The 17,559-nt window shown below is 44.3% G+C and overlaps 1 protein-coding gene across 5 annotated transcripts in view; it reads right to left on the reverse strand.

The window, feature by feature from the left end:
• The window catches only part of MGST2 (microsomal glutathione S-transferase 2), a 66,810-nt gene that overhangs the window by 46,116 nt on the left and 3,135 nt on the right, over window positions 1–17,559 (reverse strand). For 3 of the 5 annotated variants that reach the window (XM_023225970.3, XM_023225969.3, XM_023225973.3), the window contains exon 2: window positions 8,001–8,100. The exons of the other annotated variants lie outside the window; for them this stretch is intronic. In XM_023225970.3, the coding sequence (XP_023081738.1) occupies window positions 8,001–8,100 (100 nt within the window). The remainder of the gene's footprint in view (window positions 1–8,000; window positions 8,101–17,559) is intronic. 5 annotated transcript variants of the gene reach the window in all.

Consider the following 17,559-nt stretch of genomic DNA (forward strand, 5'->3'; position numbering starts at 1 on the left):
TGGCTAGTTTTTTTGTATTTTTTAGTAGAGACGGGGTTTCACCATGTTAGCCAGGATGGTCTCGATCTCCTGACCTCGTGATCTGCCCGTCTCCGTCTCCCGATTAAGTGCTGGGATTACAGGCTTGAGACCTCGTGATCTGCCCGTCTCGGTCTCCCGATTAAGTGCTGGGATTACAGGCTTGAGCCACCGCGCCCGGCCACCCATGTATTTCTTAAATGGATTTGATTGAAGTTTCATATCTCCCTAAAATGTATAAAGTCAAGTTGCACCCCAACCAAACTGGGCACGTGTTCTCAGGACCTCCTGAGGGCTGTGGCATGGGCTATGATCACTGATATTTGACTCAGAATAAATCTCTTCAGGCTGGGTGTGGTGGCTCATGCGTGTAATCCCAGCACTTTGGGAGGCCAAGGAGGGTGGATCACTTGAGGCATGTAATCCCAGCACTTTGGGAGGCCAAGGAGGGCGGATCACTTGAGGTCAGGACTTTGAGACCAGCCTGGCCAACATGGTGAAACCCTGACTATACTACAAATACAACAATTAGCCAGGTGTGGTGGCACGTGCCTGTAATCCCAGCTACTTGGGAGACTGAGGCAAAGGAATTGCTTAAACCCAGGAAGGGGAGGTTGCAGTGAGCCAAGATCGCACCATTCCATACCAGTCTCAGCGACAGAGTAAGATTCTGTCTAAAAAAATAAATACATACATACATAAATCTCTTTAAATATTTTATAGAGTTTGACTCTTTTTGTTGACAAGGGAAAATGGGTGTGCACAGGATGTCAAAAACATGTGGCGATGACTTCCTGCTAAACATGGCAGATAGAACCCATATTCATTTCTTCTCACTTCTGAAGCTTCACTAAAATGCTGATAAAAAAAAAAATAGATATGAGTAATCAAGAATAAAGAGAATGAGAGCAGATCACAAGAGTAAGAGAGAGACAAAGTGAGGGTGATCTGGCTGCAACATTGGTCACCCCATCAATTGCCAGGGTTGATTCAGCTGATCTGGCTGGCTAGGTGGGTGTTCCCTTCCTCCCTCCCCACTCCATGTGTGTCCCTCCCAAAGCTGCACGCTCAGTCAAAGAGGACGGCCATCCTCGATACAGGAGGACCAGTTTTCAGTCAAGGGTATATGAGTAGCTACGCCCTCCTGCTAGAATCTCCAAACAAGCTCTCAAGAGTGGAAGAGACATGAGCAAATTTGTGCAAGAAAGACAGCACATGGAGGAACAGTGGTTGGACTGGCAGAGTGCAGAAAGCCAAAACCTACGTGCCTGCTGAAACAAGAAGCAATGAAGACTGAGACCATCCTTACCCCAGAATGAAAAGAAGCTCAGGAATTGGGCACCCAGGTACCTTAGAGGCCAAAGGCTGGAACATAAGAGTGGTTGAAAGACTGAATAAGGAGGGCTTAGCTGCCCTCCACCTATGCTTCCCACTCCTGAGACCCTGCTCCCCATCACAAGAGGTGGGAGGCTTATTGCCTGGAGAAACAGAACCAGAGGCTGTTGGGGACTTCAGGAACAATAGAGGGTGGGGGTAAAATTCTGTCCTGAAAACAGTCAGAATCGGCATGCTGCACACTGCACAGTCGAAAAACCTTCCTGTCTTTACCGCCTATTATCCTATCTCCAACCCTCTTTCCTTCAACTGCTGAAGGAGGTTTAAAGAGTTTTCTCTAGAGAAACCAAGTGGTACCAGAAAGATTATCTACAGATACTTTGGGGGTTCTCCAGAAAAAAAGCTGCCTCCTGACCAATCATAAGCCCCAGCCATGCACATGGAGCTTCCACATCACTCTCTAATGCCTCTTTCTTAACAGCCAGTTGAGAATTATTAATACCTGATGTTTGGGTAAAACCCCTAAGATCTCCTTTATTCAGATCTCTCTGCAGGACCCTTGTCATCATCTTGACCTCCTAATGCCATCAGGGCTCAGTCCTCTTTTCTTCTTTACCTACTGATATGGTTTGGCTGTGTCCACCCCAGTCTCATCTTGAATTCCCACGTGTTGTGGGAGGGTCCTGGCAGGAGTAATTGAATCATAGGGGCAAGTCTTTCCCATGCTATTCTTGTGACAGTGAATATGTCTCACAAGATCTGATGGTTTTAGGCCGGGTACGGTGGCTCATACCTGTAATCCCACCACTTTGGGAGGCCAAGGCAGTCAGATCACCTGAGTTCAGGCATTCAAGACCAGCCCAGTCAACATGGTGAAACCCTGTCTCTACTAAAAGTACAAAAAATTAGCTAGGCATGGTGGCAGGCACCTGTAATTCTAGTACTCAGGAGGCTGAGGCACAAGAATTGCTTGAACTTGGGAGGTGGAGGTTGCAGCAAGCCAAGATTGCGGCCACTGCACTCTAGCCTGGGCAACAGAGTGAGACTCCACCTCAAAAAAAAAAAAAAAAAAAGAGGCATTTTCCCCTGCACAAGCTCTCTCTCTTTTTGCCTGCTGCCATCCATGTAAGATGTGACTTGCCTTTCTCCATGATTGTGAGGCTTCCCCAGCCACATGGAACTGTAAGTATAATTAAACCTCTTTGTTTTTTAAATTGCTCAGTCTTGGTACGTCTTTATCAGCAGCATGAAAACAGAATAATACACCTACACACTCCCCTAAGTGATTTTATCCAGTCTCATGGCTGTAAATCATCTTCCTGTGCCAATGACTCCTGAATTTATATTTCCAGCTCAGATCTCTCTCCTAAAATGCAGATTTGTTTATCCAGCTGCCTCTCTACTTGGAGGTGTAACCAACAATGTATTTGTCAGTTTATGATGCAATCATAAACCATCCAAATAGCTTAGTAGATCATAATGCTTAAGGCCTCTCCTTGATGGTAGCATAAGCCACATCTCAAACACAACACGTCAAGACCGAACCTCCTAATACTTCCCCAAAAACCGCTTCTCCTGCAGCCTTCTCTGTCTCAGATCATCGCAACATCATCCTTTGGGATGAATGCTCAGGTCAATAATCCAAGAACCATTCTTGACTGTTCTCACACTTCACATTCATTATGTCAGAAAATTCTATTGAGTCTACCCTCAAAATATATCCAGAACCTGACCACTTGCCATCATTTCACTGCTATCTCCCTGGCTCTAGCTGACAGAGACAGGAGACAGCCAAGGGTCCCTGGTGAAACCCCACCCTCAACTCTAAAATAAAGCCTGAAGGCTGAAAGGCCGGACTGCTCATCCAGGATGAAACCCGCCACCCTGAGGGAGAACTGCCCCTGTTCGCCCACCCTTTCCAGATTGATTCTTTCTGAATAAAGCCGGCATGCTCACTGGGGGAACGGGAAGAAGCCACAGGAAGTTCGCACCTTGTGCAGGGGGAGGAGCCTGGTCTCCAGCTCGTGGATGGTGACCTGGAATCAACCTGCGAGGCAGGGGCCTGTGAGTAGGACCCCCTCTCGCTTTGCTGAGAGTTTCTTTTTCTTTTTTTTTTCCTTTACATCCAATAAATTCTGCTCTACTCATCCTTCAATGTGTCAGCACGCCTAATCTTTCCTGGCCATGTGACAGGAACCCAGTTTTAGCTGAACTAAGGAGCAAAAATTCTGCAACACAGCCACCATCATCTCTTGCCTGGAATGTTGCTATGGCTTTCTAAATGAATTTTGTGCTTCTACCAGTGCCTCCATACAGACTCTTCTCAGCAAAGCAAACAGGATTCTCCTTTTAAAATATAAGATCATGTCACTCTTTTGCTTAAAACCCTGTCATGACTTTCCATTTCACTCAGAGAAAAGCCAAAGTCCCCTACAGTGGCCTTTAAGGCCCAGTGTGCCCCAGCCATCTCTGACCTCTCTGACGTGACCTCCTCCCACTCCCTGCCAGGCTCCTCCTCTGCAGCCCTCTGACCTCCTGACTAACCCACTGGGCGTATCCCCAGTTAAGGGCTTTTCCCTGACTATTCTCTCTGACCCAAGAGCTCTTTTTCTACATGTTCACAAAGGCCATCTTCTCAGCAGGACCTACACCCATGGCCCTATTGGACATCACAAACCACCAACTCACCCCCCAGGAACCCATCCCAGACCCTCTTACAATGCTATCTTTTTTTGTTTTCTTTTTTTTAGCACCAATTACCTTCTGACATAATATATTATGCTCTCTTTTATTTTGAGTTGAGGTCTTTCTCTGTTGCCCAAGTTGGAGTATAGTGGCATGATCATAGCTCACTGAAGCCTTGAACTCCTGGGCTCAACCAGTCCTCCTACCTTAGCCTCCCAAGTAGCTAGGACTACAGGTATGCACCCACACGTGGCTAATTTTTTAATATTTTTTTTCAATAGAGAGAGCGGGCTCTTGTTATGTTGCCCAGGCTGCTCTTGAACTTCTGGTCTCAAGCAGTCCTCCCACCTGGGCCTCCTGAGTCCCTGGGATTACAGGTGTGAGCTACTATACCCAGCTTATATTAATTATTTTCTTATAATATCATCTGCTTATTGTTTATTTTCTGGCTTCCTCAGCAAACTCCAAGAGGGCAAGGATTTTTGTCGGATTTGTTCATCGATCTAGGCCAAGCTATGACAACAATGCCCAGTACACAGAGGTGCTCAATAAATATTTAATGGGTAAATAATAAATACAAATGAAAGACAAAGGCCAAAAAATACAAGAAGACACTTGGAAGAAACAGAAATGTTACAGAGAATTTTTTAAATTATAACTAAAATCCTCAAATATGAGAGAATCAACTGCATCAATGAAATAAAAAAGTGATGGCTTAACATCAGTACCAACAACTAAAAAACAATCAGAGAATAAAAATAAGTTACTGGAAATTAAAATTATGATATCTGAAATTTCAGTAAAAAGTTAGAAGTTGAGGAAATTCCTCTGAAAGAACAAAAATTCAAAAATATGAAAACCTGAAGATAAAAGAAAACTAGAGGATCAGTCCTGGAGGTTAACACACAACTAGTGTGTGTTTTAAGAATGAAAGAACAGAGAAAATGAAGGAGAGGAAGTTTGGGGGAAAAAATAATACTAAAAAATATTCTGGGCCAGGAGTAGTGGCTCACACCTGTAGTCCCAGCACTTTGGGAGGCTGAGGTGGGCAGATTGCTTGAGCCCAGAAGTTCGAGACCAGCATGGGCAACAAGGTGAAATCTCATCTCTACCAAAAAATACAAATATTAGCAGGGCATGGTAGCACGGATCTATAGTCCCAGATACTAAGGAGGCAGAGGTAGGAGGATTACCTGAGCCTGGCAGGTCAAGGCTGCAGTGAGCTGAGATCGTGCCACTGTACTTCAGCCAAGGCGACAGAGTGAGACCCTGTCTTAAAACTAAAAAAATTCTAAAACAGAAGGACAGGAGTCCTCAGGCTGTGAAAAGGCCTCACCTGGGGTTGAGCACAGTGAAGAAAAAGTCTCTCAACAAGCACAATGCTATTAACATCTTGGGACAGTAGGCTGGGCAAGATCCTGAAACTTCCATAGTTTCCAAACAAAAGGTCCAGAATCAGAATAGCACAGAACATTTCAATAGTATCAACGGAAACCAGGAAGTCATGGAGCAAATTTTTTCAAAAACTCTGAGGGTAAGGATTTCTAATACAGAAATGTACGTAACCAAGCCATCCCTTAACTGTGAGGCAAGATAAAGGTGCATTTTCAGATATGTGAAGTCTCGAAACTTTACCAAACATTCACCCTCTCTCAGGAAGCTTCTGAAGGGCATACTTCACTAAAATAAGAGAGAAGGCCAATAAACAGGAAAACAGGAGGTCCAGGAAATCCAAATCAGAAGAGTATAAGGGAAATTTCTAGGATGGTGACAGGAAGTCCCAGGACAGCAGCTGTGCAGCAAGCACCAAGAGCATCCCGCAGCTTGGAGCAAAAAGTGGAGGACTCAGAAATGACTACAAGACAGAAAAACGTATTACTAGATTATCTAATGCATTTGAATGTAATGAAAGGAGATTTTCAGTTCTGCAGAAGATTTGGGCATGAAACTAAGCAAACAAAGAAATAAAGAGACAATTATTAACCCTAGGAAAAAAAAGTTGCACAAGAAGGAAATGTAACCACAGTATACTATATGGCCCTGCTTTCAACATTATTTTCTTAATCACAATAATATAAACATTGGCTATTGATTTAACTCAACAGAGTGCTATAATGTTTCTGGAAGGATGAGGTAAGGAAAAGAGGAAGTAAAGGAGCATGAAACTCTTTCTTCCATTAAAAGAAGCCAATTGACAATGTCTAAAATTTGTGAATCAATAAATAGCAGTGAAAGTATAATGTTTAGAAATACAGAAGTAAATATTCAAAGTAGTGGTCAAAAGGGGTTATCTCTAGGAATAGAGGGTGAGGGGAGGTAGGGACAAGGAAGAGTTATTTGTTGTCATAAAACCTGTAATTCCACTTTATTTTCAGATCATGTACATGTATAACTTTGATAACAATAAATATTAATTTTGAGGTGTGGGACATGCTGGCTCCAAACCAATACTTTCCACTTGATATAACCATAAGGATTCAAAGATAATTGAGATGAGAATGACTTCTCATCATGTAGTTCAATGTCATTTAAAACCAAGTCTACACACCTCTTACAATTATCTCGTGTACTCCTGGTGGTATTCACCCCACACTTTCAAGCCTAGGGAGTAGTCTGTAAAACCCTCCTTGGAGCAAGTGGGTAATCAAGAGACCATTGTTATCATCTCCAGGACCAAGGCCTGCCAAAATTGATTCAAGATGTAATAAAAAGCCTGCCTAGTCCAATAATCATTAAAGAATGCAAATCCCATAATTTAAAAATTTTCCACAAGAAAAACATCAGGCCCAGATTATTTTAAGGCAAGTTCTACACAACCTTGAAGGAATACACTCTTCCAACCTTATTAAAATTCTCTGAGAAGAGGCTGGGCACAGTGTAATCCCAGCACTTTGGGAGGCTAAGGTGGGCGGATCACAAGGTCAGGAGATCAAGACCATCCTGGCTAACACGGTGAAACCCTGTCTCTACTAAAAACACAAAAAATTAGCCAGGCGTGGTTGCAGTCACCTGTGGTCCCAGCTGCTCGGGAGGCTGAGGCGGGAGAATGGTGTGAACCCGGGAGGCGGAGCTTACAGTGAGCCGAGATGGCGCCACTGCACTCCAGCCTGGACAACAGAGCCAGACTCCGTCTCAAAAAAAAAAAAAGTTATCTGAGAAAATAGAACAGGATGCTTCCTCCAACTCAGTTGAGACTAGGTTCATCTGTATCAAAATGAGACATGAACCAGACAAGAAAGGCAAAGTATAGGCCAATCTCACTAGTCAACATAAACGAAAAATCCCAAGATTGTAACAAAAGAACCCAATGATATATCAGTAGTGATGCATGACATGTTTCTTAAAGCACTTATTTTGGGGGATGAAATATAAAGGACGCCCTAGCATTCTTGCAGCAGGCAAGTTCATGATGTTTATGGTGGAACATTCTGTGTGGGTCTGAAAAAACAAGAGCACAAGATGATCAAAAACATGGTGCATGCATGTGAGCTGGCAAGCTTTCTCATTCTTACAGGTTTCTGATTTCAAGAAATGGTTCACAGAGAAACTGGCAGAAGATTAATCCTGATCTACCTCTGTTTTGAAGTAGGGAGGAAAAAATAAGACAGAAAATTGTAGCATAACTAATCCAACTTCAGATTGTTGTGGTCTCACAAGGCTCCAGGGGTCCTCTTTGACCCAGTGACCCTGCTTGGGAGACACAGCAGTCCCTCCTGAGATCCTCCCAGCCTTTTCTGTAAATACACCCTGCTGAATTGGTAATACATGTGGGCAGAGACTTCATGTCCCGAACCCTTCAAACTTTATGGATTCTGAGAACAGTCTTGGCTGCGAAGAGTGACTTGTTATAACTAGATATTGCACATGAACTTAGGGTCTTCTCCATACCCCTTTCCCCTAGTCAGGAATTGTGTCTCTATGAAAGGCACAGATCCATGAAGGGTAGAAGAAGCATTACTTACTGTGCCCGAAATACTCTCTCAAACTCTGGTGACCCAGTGACTGCTGGGGGTGTAACTTTGTATTTTAATCTTGCCTTTCCAACTTGCAAAGCAAAATAACCTGCAAGTAAAGGGAAATGTTGCATTAAAGATGGGGCACATCATCAGTCATTAGCGAAATGCAAATTTAAATCACAATTAGATAGTACTACATACCTATTAGAATGTTTAAAATCAAAAAGACAGATGATAGCAATTAAAAAAGACAGATAGGAGAGGATATGAGAACAACTGAAACTTTCATACAATGCTGGTTGGGAATGTAAAATGGTACAACCACTTTGAAAAACAGTTTGGAAGGGAGTCTTTTAGTTAGACATACCTCCAATGTATAACCCAGTCATTCCACTCATAAATATTTTCCTAAGAGAAACAAAATTGTATGTCCATACTCCAGGGGCCAAAGCCCTTGGCCCCCTGGAGGTTCACTGAAAATCACTGACATGAGGCAGATTAATCAACAGAAGTTAAAAGAAAGATCACACACATTTATTTTATATGTATACATAGCAGCCTTCAGAACAAAGACACAGCCCCACAGTGAGGTACAGAAATTCATATGCCATCTTGAGGCTACAGAAATGTGACAGGAAAATAAATCTCAGGACCCCAAAATCACTAAGCCAAGGGAAAAGTCAAGCTGAGAACTCCAGCAGGCAAACCAGCCTCCCATTTTAATTCCTAAATAAGATAGCTACAAAGCACAATTTGCCCACAAGGAAAAGCTTATCTTCACAGGTGCTGTGAAAGTCATCCCTCTGCTCACCTGAGACAAATGCATATCTGATTGCTTATGTAAAAATGCGCCAGTCAGTGGCTCACGCTTGTAATCCCAGCACTTCAGGAGGCTGAGGCGGGTGGATCACCTGAGGTTGGGAGTTCCAGACCAGCCTGACCAACATGGAGAAACCCTGTCTCTACTAAAAATACAAAAAGTTTGCCAGGCGTGGTGGTGCATGCCTGTAATTCCAACTACTCAGGAGGCTGAGGCAGGATAATCACTTGAACCCAGGAGGCAGAGGTTGCGGTGAGCCGAGATCACGCCATTGTACTCCAGCCTGGGCAACAAGAGTGAAACTCCGTCTCAGAAAAAAAAAAAAAAAAAAAATGCAGATTCACTGAGCCAGACTAAATTGTGTATTCAGTGAAAGGCTTATCAAGGACTCAAAAGAATGCAACCTTTATCTCTTATCTATCTATGACCTGGAAGCCCCTGCTTTGAGTTTTCCTGCCATACCCGGACCAAACCAATGTACATGTTACACATATTGATTGATGTCTCATATCCCTCTGAAATGTATAAAAGCAAGCTGTACCCTGACCACCTTGGGCACATGTCATCAGGACCTCCTGAGGCTGTGTCACGGGCATGTCCTTCGCCTTGACAAAATAAACTTTCTAAATTGGTTGAGACCTATCAGATATTTTGGGTTCACAGAAACAATGCAGGCTCAGAACATGGCCAAAAAAAACAGATTATGGTGGTAAGTCAGGTTTTAGCGGCAAGACAGGATATGGGAGGGGAAGAAGAGGAGGCTCAGCTAGCCAAGGGGGTCATGTTATGCAGATGAAATCTCACAGATGGCAGCCCCTCAGAGAAAATAGATGGTAAGTGTTCCTTCCAGATCTTTACAGGTGTCAGACTCCATTAATCTCTCCCAGATCTGGACAAGGGAAGGCCTGGCTGCATTAATGGAGATTCTCCACAATGCAAAGTTCCCCTACAAAAAAAACAGCTTTGCAGGGCCATTTCAAAATCTGTCAAATAAATCTATCTTGGGTAAAATATTTTTATTTCCTTCAGTACAAAGAATTGTACACAAATATTCACAGCAGCTTTGTTTGTAACAGGAACAACTCTGTGATGGCTAATTTTATGCATCAACTTGGCTAGCATATGGTGCCTAGCTGTTTGGTCAAACGCCAGCCTAAAAGTTGCTGTGAAGGTATTTTTTTAGATGTGATTAATATTGAAATCAATTGATTTAGAGTAAAGCAGATTACCCTCCTTAATGTGGGTGGGCCTCATCCAATCAGTTGAAGGCCCTAGGAGATAAGACTGAGGTCCCCCAAAGAGAAAGGACTTCTGCCTCCAGACTCCCTTCAACACCAGATTGTAACATCAACTTTTGCCTACCAGCCTTTCCTGCAGATTTCAGACTTGCCAGCCCCCACAGTTGTGTGAGCCAATTCCTTAAAATAATTCTCCGTGTGTGTGTGTCTATGTGTGAGTGTATGTATTGATTCTGTTTCTCTGGAGAACCCTGATTCATATGAGTGTCCATCAACAAGCGAGTAGATAAATACATCATGATAGAGCCATACAATGGGATACTACTTAACAATAAGAAAAAGGAATAAACTATTGATAACCCCCAAAAATGAGTGAATCTCAAAATAATTATGCTGAATGAAAGCAAGGATTTTTTAAAAAGAGTACTACCATATAATTTCATTTATATAAAATTCTCAAAATGCAAATGAATCTATAGTGACATAAAGATTGCCTGGAGATGAGGAGGCCAGGAGGGAGGGGCCACTAAAGAGAGCAAAGACCACCTGGTGCCCATGAAGCAGACCATCCAGAGGCAGAACTCCTCATCTGAGGAGTTTAGAAGTAATTGATCCTCCCTATATCTAAAGCCGGTTTCAGGCTTCTTTCCCCAAAATTTATACATAACTAGACTTTCTCTACCTCTATACGTCTCTGGAATGCATGCATGATGAAACTCATTGTGCAACCCTTGCTGACATTACGACATCAAAATGTCTACAAATGTAATCATTCATCATGACATTCATGGCTAATATGGACCAAATTACCCCTAAGCTCTTGCTTTAAGGTCCATAAATACCCCTAAGGAAAATCCCCCCCCCTCCCCCGGGCATGCTCAGTCCTCTCGCTGAGGCAGCCCGTTGCATTCGTCTGCAGCTTTCTCTCAATCTAATAAAACTTTCCTATTCAAACCTATACTGTTGTCGGTAAACTCTTACTCCCTGTGGGCCAATCACTTTCCATTGCCAGGGCTCTGACACCCTGTACAAGGTAACTTTGGGGATGATGGCTCCCCGCCTGCCAAAGTTTCCCTGTTATAAAACAGTATGACTTTCTTCTCCTTCATTTCATTAGACAATCAACTCTGATGCCTGGGTCCACCTTCATCTTGTGATGAGTTCTGTGGACTTCTTTCACTTCCGCATCCACACATCCTCCTCTGTCAGTTTTTGAGGCCTCAATAGGTCTTGCCTCCTGTCCTTCACTTCCTCTTTTTACCCCATAATAAACTTCTGGCATTGAGACAGGGCAAGGAACGCTCTTAGGGACCTGCCAGCCACCTCAAGCATGGAAATAAAGAAAAACTCTTGAGTTCCTTCAAGGGAAGTTCCAAACACCTTGCTAGTCTTCAGACCTGCTAAGCGAGAAGGTAATAATAGTTTAAATAATAGTCACCCAAATAAGATAGAGTTACAAGATGTTCAGTTCCCTATAGAAACTAAAGGCAACATCTTAACATAGGTTCTTGAGTTGTTTCTCAGAAACCAGGACCCCTACCAGATGGAAAATGCTGACCACTGTCACACAGACCTCAGCTAAGCGGGAACTGAGGACTGAATTCTGACCACCATTCCCTCTTCTAAATCTTCTCCTGAGGGGCCTGCAGAGAATCACACACACAGGTTAAACCTTGTGAAAGGAAAATAAATCTCGGGACCCCCAAATCACTAAGCCAAAGGGAAAAGTCAAGTGGGAACTGCATTGAACAAACCTGCCTCCCATCCTATTCCTAAATAAGATAGTCTCATTCTGTCACCCGTGCTGGAGTGCAGTGGCGTGATCTCAGCTCACTGCAACCTCCACCTCACAGGTTCAAGCAATTATCCTGCCTCAGCCTCCCGAGTAGCTGGGATTACAGGTATGTGCCACCACGCTCAGCTAGTTTTTTGTATATTTAGTAGAGATGGGGTTTCACCATGTTGGCCAGGCTGGTCTTGAACTCCTGACCTCAAGGGATCCACCCGCCTTAAATACATATTTGATTGCTTCCTTTGATTCAGTAAAAGGCTAATCAGAAACTCAAAAGAATGTCTCCTATCTACCTATGACCTGGATACACACTTTGTGTTGTCTCGCCTTTCCAGATTGAACCAACGTACATCTGACATAGATGAACTGATGTCTCATGTCTCCCTAAAATGTATAAAACCAGGCTGTGCCCTGACTACCTTGGGCACATGTTGTCAGGACCCCCTGAGGCTGTGTCACAGGCACATCCTTAACCCTGGCAAAATAAATTTTCTAAATTGATTGAGACTTGTCTCAGATACTTTTTACTTTAGAACCTTAACATTTCTTTCTGCTGACCTCAAGTTTTTAGACAAAGTCTTGCTCCCTTAACCAACTGCAAACTAAAGAATCTCTGAATCCACTTGCGGCCTGTAAGCCCCTGTGTCAAGATATCCTGCCTTTTGGGGCCAAACCAAGGTATAACCTCCAAGTATTGATTTATTATTTTTCCATTACCTTCTGCTTTCCTGAAATGTACCCCTGCCTGTAAAAACCCTTGCTTGGGCCAAATCTGGTGGCTTACTCCTGTAATCCAGAATGTTAGGAGGCCGAGGTAGGAGGATCCCTTGAGACTAGGAGTTCAAGACCAACCTGGGCAACATAGTGTGACCCTATCTCTAGAAAACAAATTTTAAAAACCCATTTAGGTGTGGTGGCTCACACCTGTAATCCTTCTGGGACACTTGAGGCAGGAGGACTGCTTGAGCCCAGGAGTTTGAGACCAGCCTGGATAACATAGTGAGACCCCATGTCTATAAAATAAAAATACAAAAATACAGGTGTGGTGATGGTGCACGCCTGTAGTCCCAGCTACTTAGGAGGCAGAGTAGGCAGGAATGCTTGAGCCTGGGAGGACAAGGCTGCAGTGAGCCAGGATCACTGTACTCCAGCCTGGGTGACACAGCAAGACCCTGTTTCAAATAATAATAAAATAAATAAAATTGTAAAACCCTTGCCGGAAAGCCATTGGGAAGTTAGGGTGTTAAGCGTTAGCTGCCCAGTTCTCCTTGCTTGGCACCCTGCAATCAGTGCCTCCCTTTCTGTCACTGCAAATCCTGGTGCTTGTGTTTGTTTCTGTGTGCTGGGTGAATGGGCCCATGTTCAGTCGGGTTACATAACTTATTACTTCCCTTCGCATTATTTCTTTCAGTTTTAGTTCCTTACCAGTTGTCTCCCCCAATATCCCCTTGTCTGACTTGTTTTAGTACCTCAATATCTGTTTCCTATGCGCTAATGCTTTAAAAATGGCTTCCTTTTAAAATTCCACACCAAGTGTGTAGTTTGGGTCTCTCCCTGTGTTAGAGTATTAGAAGCAATGTGTTTCCTATATGACCTCCCCTCTCATAAGAAGTCAATATTGATCCTGATGTAGAAACGGCTCTCAAAGCAGGCTCTTCCCTTCCACTAATCCCCTTTTGCTACAAAAAGCTGTTGTTTAGGATTTAAACATTGTCACTGAATATCTAAAGTGTGTAAATGCTGGCCGGCCCAGTAGCTCACACCTGTAATCCCAACACTTTGGGAGGCTGAGGCGAGCAGATCACTTAGGGTCAGGAGTTTGAGACAAGCCCGGCCAACATGGTGAAACACCATCTCTACTAAAAATACAAAAATTAGCCGGGTTTGGTGGTGCACACCTGCAGTCCCAGCTACTCGGGAGGCTGAAGCAGGAGCTTTGCTGAAACCCAGGAGGCGGAGGTTGAAGTGAGCTGAGATCGCACCACTGCACTCCGAGTCAAAAAAAAAAAAAAAGTGTGTAAATGCTTGGGATTGGAGTTTTTCTCATTCATACCGCAGCCTGAGAGAGCAGAGTGAGGAGAAGGAATGTAGAGATGGGCCCCGACTGTCTCCAACCCTGGGCTCCATCCCTCCAGGGCAGCATCAGTCTGGAAAGGCCAGTGACTCATGGGCTCAGCTAAAGGGATTTGTTCTTTGAGGGGGAAATGAGGACTTGGCCACTCTGCACTTGCTATTACCATTGCTTCTAACATGCTTCACAGTCTTGCAGAAAATACTTGGCACGTCTTCTTGTTTCCACCTATAAAATGGAAATAATGAAAGATATGTTCTCCTAGACTTATGAATTAGTAATGCACAAGAGACTAGAGCTTCAAAATGAGGCTGGTAGTAAGCAAGCTTTAAAAATGCTATATTTTCCTATGCTGATTGCACCCAGTGGGCATCTGTTTGTGACACTAGCAAGTGTGAGGAATGAGCTTCAGTAAATGGAAGAGGTACTGAGATATCCCACCTACTCCCAGCCCAGCCCCAAGAAAGAGGATTCAGCTGGGCTCACCTCCAGCCCAAAGAGAGAGAAGCCCTTCTGTTCTCTCAGGTCAGGGGCCTCAGAGAGACCATGGCTATTTTTGGAATAATATGATGACAGTGGGGCCGGGTGCGGTAGTTCGTGCCTGTAATCCCGGCACTTTGGGAGGCTGAAGTGGGTGGATCACTTTAGGTCAGGCGATCGAGACCACCCTGGCCAACATGGTGAAACTCTGTCTCCACTAAAAATACAAAAATTAGCCAGGTGCAGTGGTGTGTGCCTGTAGTCCCAGCTACTCAGGAGGCTGAGCTGGAAGAATCACTTGAACCCGGAAGGCAGAGGTTGCAGTGAGCCGAGATTGCACCACTACACTCCAGTCTGGGCCACAGAGTGGGACTCCATCTCAAAAAAACAAACAAAACAAAAACAAAAACAAAAATTAGCCAGGCATGGTGGCGTGCCTGTAGTCCCAGCTACTTGAGAGGCTGAGGCAGGAGAATTGCTTGACCTTGGGAGGCTGAGGCAGGAGAATTGCTTGACCTTGGGAGGCGGAGGCTGCAGTGAGCCGAGATCACACCACTGCACTCCAGCCTGGGCGACAGAGCAAGACTCTGTCTTAAAAAAATACATACATGTATATGATGACTATCTGATGAGAGTGGGGTGCTATTTCACCTTCTTTTCTGTAGTTTCAACTTCATTTCCCTTCTTATGAGTTCATTAAAACCTCTTGAGAATAATCTTCTTTTGCTTTGCCCGTCTTTCCTCTTTCCCTAGCTTTCTCCAGAGATACACATGTGCTGGGAAGAAACCAAAAATAAAATCCTGAGCCCCCAAACAACTGAACAGACTCCCTCTTGGCCAAGGGAACCCCAGAGAGACCTGAAAAACTGAATTCCGTGAGGGGAAGGGAGGTAGGACACACCTGGTTGTGCCCCCGCCCTTTTGGAGTTTAGGCACAACTGCCCAGGATTAAGGTTAAAATGGAGATCATAAGACTAACAAAGCCAGCTGCAGTAAGAAGACACCAAATTGTAGACAAGACCTAAGGCCTTGCAAGGCAATGGTTAAGTCACACCCTACAAGCCATCAAATCTCATTAGGCCAGTTCTTTTAAATTAACCCAGTGCGTGGCTTACATTTCAACTGACTCTGGCATAGCGTCACATGACAGATCTCTTTATTTTATTTTATTTTTCTTGAGATAGGGTCTCACTGTCACGCAGTCTGGAGTGCAGTGGCACGATCTCAGCTCACTGCAACCCATGGGTTAGAGCAATTCTCACACCTCAGCCTCCCAAGTGGCTGGGATTACAGGTGAGCGCTACCACACTCGGCTCATTTTTTGTATTTTTAATAGAGACAGCATTTCATCACGTTGCCCAGGCTGGTCTTGAACTCCTGGGCTCAATCTGCCCACGTTGGTCACCCAAAGTGTTTGATTAAGGCATGAACCACCATACCAGCCACCACCTTAATGTAAGCATTTCTTTGTGCTGAATTCAAGTCTTTAAACAAAGCTTTACTCCTCTAACCAATTGCAAATTCGAGAATCTGAGTCCACTTATAACCTGTAAGCCCCCCGCTTTAAGATATCCCACCCTTTGGGGCTGAACCAGTAGATACCTTCCATGTATCGATTTATGTCTTTGCCTATAATTCCTGCCTCCTTAAAATGTATAAAACCAAACTGTAACCCAATTGCCTTGGGACCATCCACTGAAGGTTTCTTGGGTTTGTGTTTTCTCCGAGCCATGGTCACTCATATTGGCTCAGAATAAACCTCTTTAAAAGATTTCACAGAGTTTGGTATTTCTGTTAACACCCCCGAAGGAAATCAGAATATTGCACCTCAAAATATGACTGAACTAAAGAAGCGGCCCCAAGGTCTTTGTGACCTCTCCACTGCTTCCTGTCTCAACCCGTGGTCTCTACCAAGGCACAGGATAAGGCTGGGCAGTCCTCTGAAGCTCCGTTATCTACCTAGAAACCAGACCCCCTAAGAAAAACACAACTGCCTGTCCTCTCCTCCCTCAGACCTCATTATCTCATGTGGCAAAGAAGACCAAGGAATGCACACACCTGGACGAACTTTCCCACCAGATTAAGCCTGCCCCTCTGGCCCATCAAATTCCAAAGAGAATCACTGGCAAGTTACTTTGTCTCCCAGTCCATTCATTCTCCCTAATAATCGTTTACTACCACTCAAAAGAATTGTCTGCATTCCCCATTTCCTCCCTCCCCTGTGAAGAACAGTATATAAGCTGCTGTATCCCCTTTGGATTATTGCTGTGCATATTTAAATAAATTGCCATACCCTTTCTCCTATTAATCTGCCTTTTGTCAGTTGATTTTCAGTGAACCTTCTGAGGGTGAAGGAAACTTTCTCTCTGCCCCTTACCCCCTGTGATGCCCACCCAGCCACAGCTGGGTTCCTTCACCCTGTCGCTACCTCTCCATGCAGCAGAAACTTCTCTCTTCGAAGAAGGAACTTAGGATGGGAACTGCCAGTGCTAAGCGCCTACATGGGGCCAGGCACTGTGGTGGGATTTCCTCCCCAAGGTGCGATTAAACCCTCTTTGATGGTGACATTGAAGGGCAGTGTATCCTGAACAGGGACACCCAACTGGGAAGTGGCTAGACTAACAGATACAGCTCTGTCTGCAAAACCTAAGCTGCTTCAACCATGGCACATGGTGTCCCAACTCCATGAACACCAGACTTGCAAAAGGAGCAAATTCTGGTTCCTGATGCCAGCTAAACGGTTGTGTCTTCCTCTCTCTGTCTCCCTCTTACACTCTCTCTGTCTCCTTTGTAAACCAAAACTAAAATTCTAAGCCACCCAACCATCTAAATGGAGTCCTCCTCTCAGCCAAGGGCATTCCAAAGTTAACCTAAAAAACGAGTTCATGCCATCATGGGAAAAAGGTATCAGATGTGCCTCATTATATCCTCCTCCCGTTGGAATTCAGGCACAACTGACCAGCATTAACATTAAAACAGACCTTAATGTTAGTCCAAACTGCACCATTTTGTGAGCCCCCTGCCATTTCACAGACCTTAGTCAAAGTGAAGCATGCCATGAGGGTTCAGGCCCTGAGAAACATCCTGCCTAGCCACGTGACCACAAGACACAGGAGCATCCTTATCATACCCTGCCAAGCAAAGTCCCAACTGAAGAAATATCC

This window comes from Piliocolobus tephrosceles, chromosome 3 (assembly GCF_002776525.5).
Source record: "Piliocolobus tephrosceles isolate RC106 chromosome 3, ASM277652v3, whole genome shotgun sequence".
NCBI classification, from domain to species: domain Eukaryota; kingdom Metazoa; phylum Chordata; class Mammalia; order Primates; family Cercopithecidae; genus Piliocolobus; species Piliocolobus tephrosceles.